Genomic DNA, 20,387 nt, shown 5'->3' on the forward strand with positions numbered 1-20,387 from the left:
ATCTGATAGTTTGGTTGCTCAGTGTGTGCTAGGCTTCAGTCTAAGACTGTCCATCTCTTAAATATTTCAATCTTATTGCATTCTTAAAAGTTTGTTGCCTAAAGTTAAATTCTAAAATAACCAGGAGTTATTGTTGTACCTGCCACAGAAGACGAGACTGAGCAGAGAGGTGATGTCACCTGACAGGGACACAGGTGGGACGGGCACTCACAGTGAGTGCAACATCCTTGCCCTCACCCCTACCGGGCACCATGTCATCTCATGGTTGGTAATCTGTTCCTGGTGAGGCGGGTGCCAGGAAGTCTGGTTAGTGTCCTGCTCCCACCTGCTGAGCTCCAGGTCCCTCCTCGGACTCAGCCCAGACCCCAAGTTCCCAGAGGAGGGCCCGCACTCACTCTTCTTGCAGGAAGGGCATCTGCAGGCCTTGCAGGAGCAGGAACCAGACAGGAAGGGAAAGGCCAGCGGTGAGCAGGGGGGAGGAGGAGCCACGCAGCCGTCAGCAGGGCCCTCCCCCTCCTCCTGGGTCAGGACCAGCCCTGGGAGAGCTCTCCGCCACTCAGGCAGATGGAGAAGCCCCAGCTCACCTCCTCGGGTCCCAGGAAAGAAGATCCCCTTCCCAGGGAAGGCCCCAGGTTCCAGACCCAGCCCAGGTTGACTGGGGCTGGGGGCCAGGTCTACGTCCTGAACCCCAAGAGGCACCATGTCCCCTCCTGCCATCAAGGCCCGGCAGCTCCAAGGTCTCCACCCAGCACTGGGTCCCGGTCTAGCTGTTCCCTGACCCCCTGGGTGAGGACAAGAGGTACAGTCTGGAGCCTCCATGCCCTGAGATTTAGAATGGAGGCCAAGGGCGCCTGAAATACTCTCAGGAGCCGGACTAGGAAGACATTCCTAGACCAGTAAGTGACAGCGGTCCCCCTGCGATCAAACTCCACACACTCCCTTCTGCAACCCTAGACACCCTCCGTCCTGTGCCTGGGAAGCAGGCATCAGTAGGGCTCAAAGCCAGGGGTCCCTCACCAGTGGGGCAGGAGCACTTGCGGTCCATCAGGAGGAAAGGCGAGGTCCAAGATCCAAAGCAGTGGTGAAGCAGACCCACTGGTCCGGTGGGAGGCCTTGGAGCCCAGTCCTGACCCGCCTTCGGGGGGGGGGGAGCCCCCGCGCGCAGAGGCCCCGCCCCCTGCGCCCGCCCCGCCCGCGGCGCCCGGGCAGAGCGCGCGGCTCCCCTTGGGTGCCGGCTGGAGCCCAGGGCCCTGTGCCCAGCGGTAAGCGGGGTCCCATTCGCCCCGGCCGCCCGTCCCCGTGTTCGCCACGGGAGCAGCCACCTGTTTCGGCGCTTCTAGGAACAGGGCTCCTGTGTCCTCGCGGCTTCCCCGCCACAGATCCCCGCGCCGCCGGCCTCGGGTCGCCCTTGCCTGGAGCCAGTGAGCCACCCCCGCCTCCCGCTGGCTGGTGTCCCGCTTGGCAGAGGCCGGGGAGTGGTGCCCCAGACCCAAGGTGGAGGTGACCCTCGCCACCATTTCCCCTTCCCCGGGGTCCCCGGGCATGGCCTGCCTCGGGCCCCACCACGGTCTCTTGGCTGCAGTTTCCCTGTAACGTCTCCTGTAACAGCCCCGCGACCCACAGTTCCTTAGGCCTCTGGTCCTCACTTCCGTTTTCCTTTCCTGAAGAGACAATGGCGCCTTTCTCCAGGCGCCGCTTTGCCTTTCTAGCGGCTTCCCTCAACTGTAACGGGGCCTCTGCACTCCAGGATGGAGGTTCCCTAATCATAGGATGTCCCCTGCACGCCCGCCGCCCCGGAGATAGGCAGACCTGGCATTCAGTAGGAAAGACCAGTGGGTATTACCATGTCAGACTCCATCGGGTACACACCCTGGAGTCTGTACCAAGCCTTGTTAATTGCTTTTGCTCTTTGAATTCTTACAGGAACCCTGAGGGAAATACTAGTTAGGATGGCTTTTCTCAAAGGCAAAACTGCGCACAGTACAAGGAGGCTACTCAGGCAGGCTCATGGTGCTGGGAGTTGGTGCCCTGCTTCTGGCTTTTTTTTTCCACTTCCTCATGGAAAGTGAGAAAGCTTCCCTTTAGCCCAGAACTATGTCTTCAGCACTTCTCACTGTGTAAGGCTCAATCCTGGGAGTCACATGTGAGAAAGAAAAGAAATGTATATATGATGTTCTGGTTACCTACTGATTCTCTTTTTCACTAGTGGTCAAGTGTTGGTTTTTTTTTTTTCCATATATGTAAGAAAATGTATATTAATTTCATCTAATGTATGTAAGAATCATTGAAAAGAAAATGGTAAGGAAACCCTGAGGCAGGTGACAGCAGAAAGGGCAGGCTCCTTCTGTATCTGTTAGGAGGACCCAGACTGACTTGTAATGCCTCTTTTCCTGAATGGAGGGTAACCCTCTCAGGGGAACTGGTCACATGTTCACAGGGTTGATGTGGATGACACAGAACCCAGAGCTAAGCCTCCTGTCCCTACTTGATTGTCTGGAAGGAGGAAAATGGCTCTTATGCTAATAATAATAGTAAATAAATAGCTGACATTATAGATACTCACTAAACATATTATGACAGTCTGCGCATATATTACATTCTTTCATCCTGAGAGCCAGACACTATTACTTTGCCCTTTAGAGCAGAGGAGACTGAGGCCCAGAGCAGTTACATGACACTAAGTGACTCAGGTTGGGCTGACCCTCTTGCAGGCTGACTGCAGCCTCCTCTCCTCCCCCTGCACCAGGCACCATGCCATCCCAGGACAGGTGAGGACACTGAGCACCTGGGGGGAAGCCCTGAGGTGGCAGGCAGAACCCTCTACATACTCGGTGAGCTCTCTGGCTTCATCCTCCCATCTCTCCAGCCAGGAGCACAACTGGACCGTCTCTGAGCACCGTTGCAGCTCTGAATAAGGAGAGGCAGGGTCAGCATCCAGTGGCATCATCATCAGCACAGCATGGCCAGGCGATGAGACCGTGTGGTTTAGATTCAGCCCTCTGACTATGGGCTATGTGACCTTAGGCAAGTTGCTTTACCTGTCAGTAACTAGCAGTCACTCCAGACCATGCAGGTCCACTGAGTTTGCTCAAATGATGGTACAGTGACTTATTCTGTGGGGCTTACTGAAAGACATGCACAGGCCCTAGGGGCACTGGATAAGCAAGGTTCCTATCTGTCTGTGGCCTCACCCTGAGCAAGGTTGCAAACCAATGAGCCTTTCTCCAGGGGCTTATTGGGAGCTGCATTAATGTCAGTGTGGATATAGAGATCATAATGGACGCTGTTCAGGTAGCCTGTGCTAGGAATCAAGCCACTGTCTCATTTATTCCCCCACATAGAAATGTCATCTTTTAAATTACTTGTTTACTTATACATATTTGGCTGTTCTGGGCCTTCGTTGCTGAGTATGTGCTTTCTCTAGTTACAATGTGCAGGCTTCTCATTGCAGTGGTCTCTCTTGTGGGGGAGAACAGGCTCAACAGTTGTGGCTCACAGGTTTAGATGCTCCATGGCAGGTGGGATCTTCCCACATCAAGAATCCCACCCATGCCTCCTGCATTGGCAGGATTCTTTACCACTGAACCACCAATTGAAGTCTTATTATCTTCTTTATAGGAAAGAGGACATGGAATTCCAGAGTGTATCAGTAACTTGCCTCTTTCAGGAAGTGACAAGGTGCCTGTGAACAAGGATGCCTGACCCCCAAACCCATGCACCCTGCACAGGCTGGCTCTTCACAAAGGGCACCTGTAGGTGATCTGAGACCTGACTTCTGAGCCGCGTGACTCCCCTTTTTCTTGAATATCAAATAGCAATTCCCTCCAGCAACCGCCAGGGGGGCGAAACACCTAGAATTAATTACCAGTCACTTAGCACATAGGACCCTGACAGGCTATATATATAGTCCACAGAGTTGCAGGACTGAAGCCACTTAGGACACAAGCACCAGGCCCTACAAACTGCAGAAAAGCCATCACCCTGCAGAGGAAGGTATGAAGTTCTCTGTCTGGACCCAAGTCTCAGGTACACTTGCTTTTGCTAGAAAAGAGATTGGAAAGTCCCTCCAAATCTAAATCACTTTGCGACTTTCAGGTAGCACAGGGCTGAATTTTCAAGGAAGGGTGGACCTCAGCCTGACTTAGGGAGGAACTTTCAAAGATTCAGAGCCAAGTCAGCACAGGGAGCTCTCAGGAAAATGGGTGCCTTGTCACTGGAACTGGCCAAGCCAAGACTGATGTTCCCTCTGGGGATGCCAAGCACAGCATCTGAGGCATGTTTGGTCTCACAGTGGGGTATTTGTAAAGTGTTTCCTGCCAGGCTCCTCTGTCCACAGATTTCTCAGACAAGAATACTGGAGTGGGTTGCCATTTCCTCCTCCAGGGGATATTCCGGAACCAGAGATCATATCCGTGTCTCCTGTGTCTTTTGTATTGCCGGAGGATTCCTTACCCACTGAGCCTTCAGGAAGACTAGATTATTAAAATATTTCATTAATGAAAGATAATCCACACACCAGAAAATTCATCTGTTTAAAAATTTGTTTTATTCATTTTTGGCCACACCATGTGACATGTGAGATCTTAATTCTCCCACCAGCAACTGAACCCACACCCGCTGCGTAGCAACCGTGGAGCCTTAACTATTGGACCTCCAGGGAAGTTCAAAATTCACCTTTTTAAGGCTTACAGTTCAGCGGTTTTTCAGTATATTCACAGAGTTGTGCAACCATCACCATTATATAATCCCAGGACATTTTTATCACCTCAAAGAGAAGCCTCTACCCAGTACCACTCACACCTCACTCCCTGCCCCTCCAAACCCCAGGCCTGCAGCAACCTTTGTACTACTTTCTTCCTCTATGGATTTGCTTAATCTGGATATTTCATATAAATAGAATCAGACAATATCTGTCCTTTCATATCTGGCTTCTTTCATTAGCATAATATGCAATATTTTCAAGGTTCATCCCTGTTTAGCATGTACCAGTACTTCATTTTTTTTATAGTTCAATAATACTGCATTGTACAGATATTATTTCATCTGTCCATTAGTTCCTGGACATTTGGTTTTTTTACTTTGGCCATTATAAATCACTGCTACTTGTGTACAAGTTTTTGCTGGGACATATTTTCAACTATTGTTGGTATATACCTAGGAGTGGAATTGCTGGGTAATATGATGACTCTGTGTTCAATATTTTAGAAAAAAAATTTTGCCACACCATATGGCATACAGGATCTCAGTTCTGTGACCAAGGATCAAACCCATTCCACCTGCAGTGGAGTTTTAACCACTGGACAGCTGGGAAGTCCCTGTGTGATTCTTGAGAAACTGCCAACAGTATCCCAATGCAGTCAAAACTGTATGATAGTTGTTTTTCCCCTTAACAATAGATCATGATTGCCTTTCCCTGTTAAGAAACTGAGGTGCGCATCACGAGATTGAGTGAAAGGACAGTATTGCCTTAGCCGGCTGTACCAGAGTGTACTTAGAGAATGTCCCACTTACTGGATGTATAATGATTCTGTTAGACGGGCTTTGAGCATCTTCCTCTTTCCCCTAGTAGGTAAGAGCACTGTCACAGGTGTACTCAGAGCACTCCGCATCCCTCTACTTTGGTGCCGCCACGTTGCATAACAACCCACTATCACCTCTCCCTGCCTCTGTCTTATCTATTATATGGTGACTCCTCCAGGAGATGGACCATGGCCTAGATTTATCTTTGTCTCCATAATACTTGGCATGCATGGTTAAGTCGCTTATGTCATGTCCGACTGTTTGAGACCTTATGGACTGTAGCCTGCCGAGGCTCCTCTGTTCATGGGATTCTCAATGCCAGAATACTGGAGTGGGTTGCCATGCCCTCCTCCAGGGGATTTCCCAACCCAGTGATCAAACTGGCATCTCCCTCTCTAGCAGGTGGGTTCTTTGCCAGTAGCGCCACCTGGAAAGATGAATAACCATTAGCATAGAGCCAGGCATTTGGTAAATGTTTGGAGAATGAATGCATAAATGAAATAATGAATAAATGGAAGGAAGGGTGGAGGGATGGATGGATAGATGAATGAATAATTAGAGCCAAAGATGATGGAGAGGTGGAGTCCCTTCAATGTAATAACATTTTCTCCAAAGATCGCTGCCTGGAGAGGTAATGAACTCCCTGATCCTGGAGGTGTGCAACAGGAGGCTGAGTCACTTGGCAGGAACATTGTAAATGTAATCTAGGCGTCAGAAGGGTGACTGAATGAAATTCAAGGTGCTTCCAAAATAAGACCATGGAACTCTGAAAAAAAGCCCCTTAATTCCCTAGCTGGGCAGCTATGGGGCTGGGAGTTGCTCTGCAAGGTATCCAGTTGTTTTGAGGGCCCCAGACCAAAGGCTCCCCTTGTCTGAAGGCCTCTGTCTGCTTGTTCCTGCCCTGGGAATCTCACAGAGCACTAAGCTTAGAGTCCATGAAGGGAGACGCACTTAGGAAACAAATTGAAGTGTCTGTGGCTACCTGTGATTAGAGAGTTAGGTCCGGGTTCTTGACTTAAAAGAGGGTGAAGTCTTGGTGGGCGTGGCTCCCACGCCCAACCACCCTCAAGGAAGGGAGGCCAGTTTTTCTGTTATTGAGCTGCTGGGATGGAAACTTGCAGAGGGAGCTTTGGACCCAGAGTGAAACAGCCCTCTGAGCAGGGCAGAGACCTGTGGACACAGGAGCAGCTGTCTTTCCACGATGTGGCTCTTCGCGCTGGTTCTGACCTCCATCTCTACTTTCACAGCTTGGGGTGAGTCCTCCTGAATGCAGATAGCTGGGGCTTCTTTGGAAATCCTTTTGGGGAACATGGAGGAGGAGATGTGCATGGGACAAAGTAGTGACAGCCCAGGCTCTGCAGAGCATGGGCTCTGTGAACTTGGATGGGGTAGCCCAGCCTGTGTTTCACAGCAGGAGACACAGGGGACCGTGCACAGCCTGGACTCGGCTGCGGGCCGCCACTCCAGAGGAGGACAACAAGCTCACCTCCCACATCGCTCCCAGGACTTTGGCGAGCTCCTCCATGTCTTTCCCTCTTGATTGTTAATACAGATATGGAGCGTGTCCTGACCAGAATCCTGGAAGGGATCTGTGTTGTTTTCGGCTAAGTCCTGTCTGACTCTTTTGCAACCCCATGGAGCCAGCCAGGCTCATCTATCTATGGGATTTCCAAGGGAAGAATATTGGAGTGTGTTGCTGTTTCCTTTTTCAGGGGATCTTCTGCACCCAGGGATCGAACCCGCGTCTCCTGCACTGCAGGCAGAGTCTTTACCACTGAGCCCCCTGGGAAGCCTTACCAGAATATTAATACCAACTCTGGAGACAGCTGTGTGTGTTGCCATCATGGCTCAGCACTTAGTAGCTGTGTGTCTTAGACAAGTTATGTCCCTTTGCTGTGCCTTGGTTTTGCACTTCGAAAATGGGGGTGACAACTGTATCTACCTCAGTGGGCTGTTGTGAGGTGGAAATGGGCTGTTGCTTCTAAAGAGTGCCTGAAATAGAGAAAGGGAAAAAAGAGATAAAGGAGTTGTTTTCAAAGACAGTGTATTAACAGAAAGTTTGGGGTATCCTGGGGCCCACAGATCAGGAGTGTATGTTAAGTCCCTTCAGTCGTGTCAGACTCTGTGAAACGCTATGGACTGTGGCCCTCCCGGCTTCTCTGTTCATGGGATTCTCCAGGCAAGAATTCTAGAGTGGGTTGCCATTTCCTACTCCTGGGGATCTTCCCAACCCAGGGGTTAAACCCATGTCTCTTACACCTACCTATACTGGCAAGTAGGATAAGGAGCCAACTGCCATTGACAAGATGATTAAGACATTTCTCTGAAGAAGAGGGCATGGCCTACCATGGTGGTGCAGGTGATGAAGACAGGGGTGGGTCTCCAGGCAGAGGGAAGACAAAGAAATTGGGGTTAAGGGGCTTTATCTTGGTTGCTGGTGACAAAAAAGAGGTGAGGCAGGATAAGCAGGTTTGGGAGTCCCAAGCTAGCCAGTGTCAGCAGGTGAGGGGGCGTGCACAGGTTTCAGGTATTTTGCATAGGAGTGCTTGGGGCAGGGTGACAGTGCCTGAGTAGAGGGCCTGATAAAGAAGGGGACTGGGGTACAGGCTACGGCAGGCAGGAAGGGGAATTTCGTTCCTATCTCCAGGGATTGGCTAACTCTGGGAAGGGCAGTCCCCCCAGAATCAGCGAGGCTCCAGGTGTCAAAGCATCAGAATACAGAACACAGAGGACATGGTTAAGACAAGAATGTAGCAAGAGACCTCAGATGCATCTGCTCCATTTTATAGATGGAAAAACTGAGGCTCAGGGAGGGAAATGTACGTGCCAAGATCAGCTGGAAAGTCACGCTGTGAATTCTGTCTCTGTCTCCTGAGTCCAGAGCCAGCGCTCTGACAGCCCCGCCTCCACTGGGTTTATCTTCCTTCTGGCTCTGTGACACTGTGAGAGGCCCAGAACCGAGGGGAAGCACTGAGTAAGAAGCACATGAGAAGCTGAGTATCCCCTTACTGCTGCTTTACCTGGGTAGGTCCGTACCAGTACCCCTTTAGGAAGTCCATCCTGGCTTCCTCCATTTCCTCTGCTACCTCATCTCTAAAATGGGCATAATGGTGTCTCCCTAGCCAGGTTTTTGTGGTTAGAGTCCCCACGTGGTCCTAGTAAGTGCTCTGTATGCAAGCATGTGACACAAGTGTCAGCCTCTGCTGTCACCATCACTGCCTGCGCCTCTCAACCCAATGCCCACTTTTTCACTCCTGCCAGTCAGGCATCTGCCCACTTCATGTCTCTTGCAGGCTGTCTTTGGATGTGTCTATAAGACCAGATCTGGGTTATTCTTCTCTGTTCTGGCCACACACTTTGAGAGAGAGGTTGGCCTTTTGTCTGTATCTAAAGGGGAACAATTGGGAGGGTGAGTCTGGAAATCATTCCTGTTAGGATGCTTAAACAAACTGCAGGTGTTGAGGACGGACAAGAGGGACTTGAGGGACAAGCGTGAACAGGGGTCACACTAAGACCGCCTGCCTCATGAAGGTGCAGGATGTCCCCAAGCAGGGAGGACCAGGCCTGACCTGGCAAGTGCAGGAGACACATGTGAGCTCAGTGAGAAAAAACCGCCTGCTCCACGGGAATGGGACAGACAGAATGTGACCCCCAGCCTCGCTCCCCCCGTGATGAGCCTGCTCAGAGTCATCGGAAGGAGCCTCTTCAAGCTGATTGTGTGTCTCTCTCTTACTCCAGAATGGTTCATTGTCACTCATTTACCCCCTAAATAAGCCCGAATTGTTGGCCTGGTGTCTGGGACTCTCCCAGCCTTGACCCTTCCAGGATTATGCTCCACCCCCGTGACTCTTCCTGGAGTCATGAGGAAGGCCCATCGCTCTTCCTCAGGCAGGCCTTGTGCCTTGCCGTCTCAGAGCCTCCCCTCTGCACAATCTCATCTCTCTTTATACCCTTACACTCTCTCTTCTACCTCTCGGGTTCACTCCTTCCACGACTGCAAGTCCCAGATGCGAGGTCGCTGCTTCCATGCAGCCAGCAGTCAGAGGGCCTCGCTCCCATTCTGTCTCCTATGGGGCCTCACTCGGTGATTCTCCCAGGACAGGGACCACTGCTCCCCGCAGGGGGGTCAGGTGTGCGTATGCTCATTGTCCACGTAAGGTCAGATGTCTGAGAAGAGCAGCCGCCTCTTGCTCATCCTCTCATCTGGCGTGCAGCTCACGGCCGGGATCCAGTGGGTGGTTGATTCCAGAGGCTCCTAAGTGTGGAGACTGAGTGCCATCTTCATTCCCAGCAGCTCTTCTTCATGCGTTTATGTCTTATGTGATGCTGTTACACCTCCAATTGCAATTTGTTCCTTCAGATCGCCCTGTGAGTTAGGAAGGGCAGTTAGCTTCACCCTCTCTTATATAAGAAGAAACTGAGGCTTAGAGATTTGAGAGGACATTCAAGATCACATAGGAAAGGTAACAAAATCCACGCAGACTCCAGTTCGCCGTCACTACTGACGTGTCCTCACTTCCTCCCAATGTCCAACAGGGCTGCCGCCCTCATCGCCTGTCGTGGACACCGCTCAGGGCAGAGTCCTGGGGAAACATGTCAGCTTAAAAGGATTTGCTCAGCCTGTGACCGTCTTCCTGGGAATTCCTTTTGCCAAGCCTCCTCTTGGATCCTTGAGGTTTGCTCCGCCGCAGCCTGCAGAACCATGGAGCTTCGTGAAGAATACCACCTCTTACACTCCCATGTAAGTCAGGCATCTCTCAGTGGGGGTGTTAGTCTCAAAGGGGTGCAGGAGGGAGCCAAGGCGATCCTCTGAGTGGCTCATGCTTTGTCCTGGAATCTTCAAGATACTGCAGATCCTTATCAACCGTCCAGAACTCTCATAGAGAGCCCTTTATTTCTAGAGCCCTTTATTCAACTGATATTTATCGAGCAACTTTCCCAGGTATCTTCCGGTTTCCTGGAATCCGTTAGTGACCAGAACAAAGATCCCACCTTCATGGAGCTTGCATTGTAGCTGGGGCAGACAGATAGTAAGAAGTACGCAAATTGATACATAGATTATGTAATGTATCAGAATATGATAAGTGCTGTGGGAAAAAATAGAAAGTGGAGCAGTTGAGGGATTTCAAAAGTACTGATTCTGTTAACCTAAAACAAGAAAACAACCACATATTTTCCAGCAGAACCAGGGGTTTACTAGGGAGCCGCAAAAAATTGCCATTGAGGATATGCAACTATGGCAAACCACGTGCAAATTAGGTAAAACAAAGGATTTTCTTTTATAGAGGCCAAGGGGAAGTTAGGAGGCACTGTTACAAACAAAAAATCCACTGGAGCAAACTGGGAGTTTGTTACATAGTGGCTTTAATTGGCTGAGGAATGACAATCTCTCATTGGCTGAGCTGTTGCCAAGCCAGGAGTTAATCTTTCTCATAGTAAAGTCCTGTCACTTCCAGCCAGAGGTGCAAAGTCTGTCTCTACCTCTTGGAATCTGTATTGAGGTGAAGCGGTATGTCCCTGAGAACTGCCCCTCCTGACCTCTGCATTTTATTTTAGGGAGGTTTCCCTTTATTAATTTTCACAGTTCTATTTATTTTCCTTCTTGAACTTCACCACAGTGGGGAGTAGGGTAGGCCAGGAAATGTATGGGTGGTAGTGCTTTGGGGTGTTGATTAGACAAGTTCTCAGCTGCCTAGTGTGTCTTGCTATCTCGGCACAAGCAGAGCCATGGTTGATGTTTTCTAGTTAGCTGGCCAGGTTGGGCAATGAAGCCACATAGCTGCTTCCCAAGGCATCTCGGATGTCTGCAAGCTTTGAGTCACATATTATTTATCTCAGCAAGAGATTTCCAATTCTTTCCAGGGTCCTGCGTCTTGCTACATTCTTTTCCTTCCTTCTCTTCTCTACTGTCCTTACTCCCTTCCATCTTCCCTTTCTTTTAAAAAACATTCATTCTTTTTCTTTCCTGATTACAAGTGATAAGTGGCACATACTTATTACGTAACAGTGAGGGAACTTCCCTGGTAGTCCAGTGGCTAAGACTCCATGCTCCCAATGTAGGGGGCGTGGGCTCAATCCGTGGTCAGGGAACTAGATTCCAAGGGCCGCGACTACGAGTTCCTGTGCTGCAACTGAAAAATCCCACATGCCGCGACGAAGACCTGGTGCAGCCAAATATTAATCAAGAAAATTAGGTAATGTTTTTAAAGTGTGGAAGTACAGGTGAGTAAAGTTAAGAAAATGAAAATCACACAGTCCCACCGCCTAGCAAGAACTGCTCTTCATAGTTTAGATTCTAGTTTTCCAGTCTTCTATCTGTTGCACACTTTCTCCCTTAAAATGGAATCACATAATTTTCCCTACCCATTTCTGGCGTGTGTGTGTGTTTCCCACGCCAAAAAGCAACGCTTGCACACCATATGGGTGCCCAGCAGTTCAACCAATTCTGACACTGTTCTGCCAGAGATAGCATCAGATTCCATCCATGAAGGGCTCAGTCCCACAAAACCTCCCTCTACTTCAGATGCTAATTCCAAGTTGTCACCTGTGCATCTGACCAACTGGCTATAAATCAGAGGTTCCCGTGATCCCCTTCCTAGGTTCTAGTAATTTACCAGAGCAGCTCACAGAACTCACAAACTAGTTTCCTCACTAGATTACCAGTTCATTATGAAGGCTATTGTAGGGTACAAACCACAGCCAAATGAAGAGATCCATAAGGTGAGGTCCCTGACAGAGGACCCAGCACGGTGGCCACCTCCCTGGTTGTCCAGCGGTTAAGAATCTGCCCTTCCACCGCAACGGATTCAATCCCTCGTCAGGGAACCAAGGTCTCACATGCCACGCAGTACAGAGAAAAAGCCTTCTGTTTTGCCAGGACAATGTCTGAACCTGTCCTTTTCCGTTTTCATGGAGTCTGCATTATACGGGCAGGGTGATTGAAATAATTTGCGATTCATTCCCCTCCATTCCACCTCCTCTTTCCAGAGTTCAGGGGGTAGCGATAGAAGGTTCTTGCCCTCTGATTATGTGCTTATTTCTCTGACAACCGGTTCCTGCTCTTAGGTGCAGTCCACAAGTCACCTCATTCACCCATCAGTATAGGCCACTCAGGAGATTACCGATTCGAGGGTTCTCTCTCTCTCTCTTTAGTCGCTAAGTTGTGTCTGACTCATGCGGCCTCATGGACTATAGCCCGCCAGGCTCCTTGGTCCATGGAATTCTCCAGGCAAGAATACTGGAGTGGGTTGCCATTTCTGTCTCCAATACAAGGGTTTTAAGAGCTAGCTATTTAGTGAGCTGGCTGAAGATCAAATACATATTTCTTCTTATATCACAGTATCATATTACACTATACAGATAACTTAGATGCCTGTTTTGTTCATGAAAGTATATCATGAACATCATTCTGTGTCATTAAATATCACAATCTGACCTTGATCACTATATCACATTGGGTATTGACTCATAATTTCTTTACCCCATCTCGTGTTTGAGATTCTTCATTGTTGTTGATGTGTTTGATAATGTAAGTAGCACTTTGTTGAACATCTTGTAGCTAAAGCTTCCTGCATGTTGACAAATATTTTTGGATTAAGTTCCAAGAAATGATATTTTAAAGTAAGAGTATTTTTAAAAAATTTCCCTTCAGAAATATTCCAACTGCACCCATTTAATTAATATATGAAAACCTCCATTAACTGAATTTTTGGCAATGCTTGGGGTTATTAAAAAAGGCTTTTGGGTATTGAACAGTCATTATATAATTTTTTTTATTCTGCATGGATTTGAATATTAGTGAGATTGACTCTGTTTCCCTTTATTAAATGTTGAATTTCTTCTTTTATGAATACTATACCCTTTTCTTGGTCATCTGGGGAACGCTCCCCCAGGATGTAAATCAGGAGGTTCTCTTTGGAGCTCTGACTCCACCACTTGACAGCTGTATCATCCGAGCACCTCATTGCCTCAGTTACCTCATTGATATGCTAGAGGTCATCACGCCTGCTTTCTGAAAATCTGGAAATGTGGTTTGTAATATCCTCGGAGGCATAAGCGCTGCATAGTCTGGCTCTTCCTGGCTGTGTGACGTTGGGCAGATTCTCTAACATATCTATGCCTCAGTTTCTCAACCATAAAATGGGTGTAATAATAGAACTTATGTCAGAGAACACTAAATGAGTTAATATATAAGGAGTATTTAAAACAACAGTTGACACATTGAGAGGACTGAGTAAATATTACCTGTTATGACCTCTGGTGCCTCTTTTTCTATAAATCCACTTCTTTTACAATATATAACTTTATCTGTTCTCGGCCGTGCCATGTCTTCGTTGCTGTCCGCTGGCGCTCATGTGTTCTGGAGTTGGGGGTGGGGGGGATACTCTCCTGTCACAGTGCTGGGACTTCTCGCTGCACCGGCTTCTCACTGCGGTGGCCTCTGTGTTGTGGTGCACGGGCCCTAGGGTGTTTGAGGTCCAGGCCTTGCTGCATGTGGACTTGGTCGCTGTGGTTCCAGGGCTCTAGAACGCAGGCTAGCGGGCTTAGTTTCTCCGAGGCGTGAGGAATCTTAGTTCCCCAATTAGGGATCGAACCCGTGTCCCCTGCATTGGCAGGCAGATTCTTAATCACTTGACCACCCGGGAAGCCACATGTTGCATATTTAGGATATCCTGTTAAAGCAACCTGTAGCTCCAGCCTGTGATGAGTTGCTGACAGAATTTTGCATGTCCCTGCTGCAAAATCCTTACAGAAATCCTCCCCTCACTACACCAGACAGATTGAGGTCCAGAGCAGGCAAGGCATTTGCCCAAGGAAACCCAACATATCAGGAAGAGGCAGGGATAGGATGTAGTTCTAATGCTGCCCCACAAATATTTGACGCTGATTTGTTGTAGACCCTAAATATCTGCCATTTGATTGATTTCTCCTGGTTCCTGGAAGTCTCCTGTGGACTAGAACATGTTTCCCTGTGGGCAGAATATAGGCACTCTACAGCGGGCGTCATACAGCGCTGGTGTGGACCCAGGGATGCAGGAAATGGTCCTTTCTCATGCCCATCAGCACATAGGGCAGCCTCCTTCCTTGACCTGGGGCATTCCAGAGGCCCCAGGAAGGGAAGAAGTTCAGGTCTGACCATACATGGTCCTGGGAGACCTTGGTGAGCCTGAGCATCCCCATGGCATGCCCCAGGTATGGTAAGAACAACTCTATTTACTGGCCTGAAGCTAGTCCAAGGCCTTTGATGACCACAGGAGACATCTTGTTCAGCTCTGATTGAACCTCAAGAATTCTTCTCTCCTTGCCCCTCACAGGTGCTCCCAAGACCCAGTGGGGGCGCAGTTGCTCTCGGATCTCTTTACCAACAGAAAGGAGAGCATTAGTCTCACGTTTTCTGAAGACTGTCTTTACCTAAACATATACACCCCTGCTGACTTGACGAAGAGAAGCAGGCTACCGGTAAGCGGCGGGAACCACTGGGCAAGGCTGGGGTAGACTGGAAGGGGATGAAGGCAGTGTTGGGTGGGGGCGTCTTGGGCCAAGGGTCTTCTGGGGTCCCCGGGCTTTCTTGTGCACCACAGCCAAACCTGACATCAGGGAGCGCAGGTGGCCCACACCTCTGTTTCCCCTGGGCCAGAGTGGGGCCCCTGGGGGAGATTGCTGCACATCTGTGATGCACATTTCATTTTTCCAGGGCCTCTCATGCTAACAGATGGACAAGAAGGATGACTCTTAATTGCTAGATTAGGAATCTGATACCCAGAGAGGGTAAAACGTCATTTCCATAGAGTTAGAGCTGGAAGGAACCTTGGAGATAAGCCAACAAGCCAACCCTTCCTTTACAGACAGAGAAACTCAGGCCCAGTGAGGGGAAGGCAGGGTCACAGAGTCGGGTTGGCAGGACTGGAGCACAGGGCTCCTGGAACAGCCGGGAGCGCTCTGACACACGCTAGCACAGAGCCTGTGTGTGGCCTTTCCTCAGCACACAGAGGCCTTCTCTGACAGCTTCCTGTGTCACAGTTTAGGGGGCAGAGCCTGGAGCAACAAGCTTTTCCTATACTTTCCTTTGCCAACTATCAAGATTTTCTTGTATCTAAATTCACTTCCTGATTGTCTGGGCTGGAAGAAGCACAAGCTGGAATCAAGATTGCCGGGAGAAATATCAATAACCTCAGATATGCAGATGATATCACCCTTATGGCAGAAAGTGAAGAGGAACTAAAAGCCTCTTGATGAAAGTGAAAGAGGAGACTGAAAAAGTTGGCTTAAAGCTCACTAAGTTCATGGCATCTGGTCCCATCACTTCATGGGAAATAGATGTGGAAACAGTGGAAACAGTGTCAGAATTTATTTTGGGGGGCTCCAAAATCATGGCAGATGGTGATTGCAGCCATGAAATTAAAAGATGCTTACTCCTTGGAAGGAAAGTTGTGACCAACCTAGATAGCATATTAAAAAGCAGAGAAATTACTTTGCCAACAAAGGTCCATCTAGTCAAGGCTATGGTTTTTCCTGTGGTCATGTATGGATGTGAGAGTTGGACTGTGAAGAAGGCTGAGTGCCAAAGAATTGATGCTTTTGAACTGTGGTGTTGGAGAAGACTCTTGAGAGTCCCTTGGACTGCAAGGAGATCCAACCAGTCCATTCTAAAGGAGATCAGTCCTGAGTGTTCTTCGGAAGGAATGATGCTAAAGCTGAAACTCCAGTACTTTGGCCACCTCATGCGAAGAGTTGCCTCACTGGAAAAGACTCTGATGCTGGGAGGGATTGGGGGCAGGAGGAGAAGGGGATGACAGAGGATGAGATGGCTGGATGGCATCACTGACTTGATGGACATGAGTTTGAGTGAACTCTGGGAGTTGGTGATGAACAGGGAGGCCTGGCGTGCTGCGATTCATGGGGTCGCAAAGAGTCGGACACGACTGAGCGACTGAACTGAACTGAACTGAACTGATGAGTCAGCATTTTCACAATACTTGGAGCCCGGAGAGATGACCGACCTCTAGACTCAGGCTGGACGTTGGGGCAGGTCTGCTGGAAAAGGAGCGGTCACTGGGGTAGGAACAGGGCTGGGCACACCCAGCCATCACCCAGGAACACCCTTGGCATGGTGCCCAGATGTGGAGAAGGGTGTCTGTGAACCTGTGACTAGAAGCTCAAAGAGGTGGGGACAATTGTTCATTCATTCATTTTCCCTATTACATACTGAGTGTACCCAGACACATAGCTAGAAGTGGGGGTTAGGAGAAGAGGGAAGGGAAAACCGTGACCACATAGCCCCTGGCCTGGAGGATCTGCACAGAGCTGGACTGGCCTCTTCAGCAGATCGCTGCTGGCCAGCCCTTGGCTCAGCCTGGACTCAGAGATGACTGCAAACTCAGTCCCTCCACCCGGAGGCAGGCAGGGGTCAGAGGTGTCGGAGGAGCAGGGGCTCCGGAAACCTGAGGGTGGAAACCTCTAGTGTGGACACAGGCTCTGGAACTGTAGGGTCTGGGTGTAAATCTTTGTTCTGCCTTTTACTAGCTGCTTCCTCAAATTGGGATAATCACACATGAGGTTTCAGTAACAAATATCAAGTTTATGGCAGCTTCTGGGTCAGAACATGAGGCAAGTCTTCCTGATGCATTAGTTAGAGCTGTAGGGGAGGAATTGCTTCTGCCCCTACAGCCACCCTCCTGAGGCATGGCCACTGCCTTCTGTGTGCCGGTCTGCTCAACATGTGGACTCTGGAGCCAGACTGCTTGGGTTCACTCCTGTCTCTACCGCTTACTAGCTGCGTGACCTTAGCATGGTTAAAAGCCTCAGTTTTCCTGTCTATGAAATGGGACAATTAAGAGTCCCTCTCAAATGGATGATTTATTTTTATTGCTTAGAACCATTCTTAGCACATAGTTTATAACTGATTTCTTTTATTTTATTAACCAAATGTTTATAATATTATTTTAATCTTTCTTGCCCTGTAAACTCCTTAAATTCAGGACAGTGTTGTATGATTTATCATGTTCTCTCTCATGCTCAGTTCTTCCCGAAGTCCCTGGCACCTAGTAGGTTTTCAGATCATATTCACCCAATACTTGAAGACTTCTTAGAGGAGTTGGTTTTATACTGGGCTTGGAGGATGGGTGAGATTTGGGGAGCTAAGTAGGCAGCAGGAAGTCATATTAAGAAGAGATACCATCCAGGGCGTGTGCTTCTTGACACAATCATTCATTCACTTGAGAAGCTGCATTCGCCACTCAGAAGGTAACTAAGAGGAAGCTGAAACAAGCTTCTAGTCAAGGGCCTCTGCACGCTGAGTGTACTGAGCTGGGCGAGGGGTCCAGTAGTGAGGGTGGCGGGAGTGCTGGGGAGGAGATGGTGCTCGAGCCTTGGCTGTTCCCGTGATGATGTTCTCAGCATGAAGAGCGCTGAGTGCAGGTGGCACTGGGGCAGGGGAGACAGGCAGGGGCAGCCAGGGTGCCCTGAGTGGGGTGCTGGCCTGGGCCGCAGCTGGAGAACGAGTAGGTGACCAAGCCTGCCTCTGAGGTCTTCCCCAGCTCTGCTTCCTGTAACCCTGTGGTTGCATCCCCCCCTCCAGGTGATGGTGTGGATCCACGGAGGAGGTCTCATGGCGGGCGGGACATCAACCTATGACGGGCTGGCCCTCTCTGCCCATGAAAATGTGGTGGTGGTGACCATTCAGTACCGCCTGGGCATCTGGGGCTTCTTCAGGTAAGACCCTGGACTCTCCTGGTGGCACACTGCCCCCCGGGTGGGGGTGCTAGGACCCCACTCTGGTCATGCAAGCCCTCTAGGGGCTCCTTGCTAGGCTCCCTGCTAAGACATCTGAGTGCCCCCCTAACTGGGCTCCACCTACCTTCTCGTTCCCCAGCCACCCTGGTGCGCTTATTTCTGAGCTCTTACCCATAAAACACCCAATCTCCCTGACACACTCCTATTATTCCTACCAAGCCCAACCCAGCTGTCATCTCATCTGAACTGCTTATCCCTTCCCACTCTGCTGCCTGGCGTGTTGCAGTATCTTCAAGATGATGGTCACCATGCAGCATGGCACTTAGAGGCTCACACATCTTTCCTCCTGGGGAAGTAAAGAGGGCTAGACTCCTGGGAGCTCCAGGAAGTCTAGTAGGTGAAGGAGTGGGTGCCTGGAACTGGGAGGTTGTAAGGAGCATCTGACTCCAGGGGACATCTACTGGGAGGAGCCTTGGGCCCACTTACCCCATTTCCTTCCTGGAATTTGGCACATGCATGAGTGAAGGCTTGAGTCTCCTGCATGGGTTCTCTGGGGACAGGAACCAGGTTTCCAGCAGGCAGTTACTGAGCTTTTCCCAAATGCACTGGTGCCAGAACCTCTTACCCTGAGATGCTGGAGGGTGGCCTGAGGGAGGGGTGGTCACCTCCCTGAAAAGACCTGTGGTCTGGGGGAGGGTTGTCCCAGGGGAGTCGTGTCCCAGGATGTGTCCCCTTCATGGAGACCCCTCAGCTCTTCCCCCCCACGGCCCGTGTCTGCTCCCAGTGACAGTGTAACTGCGTGTACTCGCCCCACTTCCTCTCCCCCGGCCTCTCTATCACCTGAGCCAGGGTTGCACCCCGACCGCAGCAGATGCTCAGTCAGTAGATGCAGGATGGCTCTGCAGAGCCCTGTAGCAGAGCAGGACAGCAGGAGAGTGAAGACCCCGTGTCAGGGCTATGGAAGCCCAGTCCTTTCCAGAAGGCTCCCCTGGACCCCCAGCCCCATCTCTGGTCCTCAGGGCCCTGCCGGGACATCTCTGCTCCCAACCCCACCCTGTCCTCTTACTCACAGCACAGGGGACAAGCACTGCCGGGGGAACTGGGGCCACTTGGACCAGGTGGCCGCGCTGCACTGGGTCCAGGAGAACATTGCCAACTTTGACGGGGATCCAGGCTCTGTGACCATCTTTGGAGAGTCAGCAGGAGGGGAAAGTGTGTCTGTTCTTGTAAGTCTTCCTGGCCCTGATGTGGCTGCTGATGGGACCCCTTGCAGACCAGCCCATCTAGTCCTGGGACCTTTACTTCCAAGACCTGCATTCAAGGCTGACCTGACTCTGTGCAGCATCAGACAGTGAAGAGTTAATGGCCAGACTCCCCTTGGCCCCCAGGAAGCTCAGGGCTCAGCTCAGCCTCCGGGACCGTATTTGCAGCCACAGCTGCAACAGACACTCTCTTCCTGTCCTGTGTCGGTTGAGCTCATCCTCTCCTTCTTAATCATTTTAATGTTAGGAGTCGCCTCACTTCTCTTGAGATTAGGGGTGGGTGTAAATGATTAATCAGAGGAGCTGACCATGAGGTTGGTCTGAGTGTCCTTGTCTGACTTGAAGCCAGGCCTACAATTCAGGAGACACGAGCACTAGGAACAGGTTGGAGGCCCCCTCTGAGGGCCCTGGTGGCTTGTCCATGCCCAGGAGGGAGGGCAGCAGTCTCTGGGGCTGAGGGATGGAGCTGGGCTGGGGAGAAGGAGAAGAAGAGGAGGGATGGGGGATGGGACAGGAACAAGGGACACAGACAGGACCTGGGAGTGTGGTGTGGGGAATGGGAATGGGAATGGGGGAGACAGCGAGGGAAGCAAAGCCGGAAAGCCAGATTAGAGGGTGCTGGGAGCCGTGGGAAACACTCCAGCTCCCTCACGTTTGAGCAGAGGGTTAGTGCTATTAGTGCCTCCTTTTTTTTTTTTGGCTACTTTGCATGTGGGATCTTAGTTCTCCAATCAGGTATCCATTGAGCCCCCTGCATTGGGAGCTTGGAGTCTTAACTACTGGACCACCAGGGAAATCCCTGTTACTGTATTTGATGAATCTATGTTGGTTTCACAGTTCAACATTCAGAGGAAAATGTTTTTATGTTTCATG

General features: G+C 50.2%; 1 protein-coding gene across 1 annotated transcript in view; it reads left to right on the forward strand.

The window, feature by feature from the left end:
• Positions 1-6,650: 6,650 nt before the first annotated feature.
• Positions 6,651-20,387, forward strand: part of LOC101116756 (liver carboxylesterase-like) — a 29,820-nt gene continuing 16,083 nt past the window's right edge. Inside the window, exons 1-5 of the mRNA XM_004014994.6 lie at positions 6,651-6,773; positions 10,057-10,261; positions 14,835-14,979; positions 18,098-18,231; positions 19,325-19,478. Of these exons, the coding sequence (XP_004015043.3) occupies positions 6,722-6,773; positions 10,057-10,261; positions 14,835-14,979; positions 18,098-18,231; positions 19,325-19,478 (690 nt within the window). The 5' untranslated portion in view covers positions 6,651-6,721. The remainder of the gene's footprint in view (positions 6,774-10,056; positions 10,262-14,834; positions 14,980-18,097; positions 18,232-19,324; positions 19,479-20,387) is intronic.

Source organism: Ovis aries, chromosome 14 (genome assembly GCF_016772045.2).
Source record: "Ovis aries strain OAR_USU_Benz2616 breed Rambouillet chromosome 14, ARS-UI_Ramb_v3.0, whole genome shotgun sequence".
NCBI lineage: Eukaryota > Metazoa > Chordata > Mammalia > Artiodactyla > Bovidae > Ovis > Ovis aries.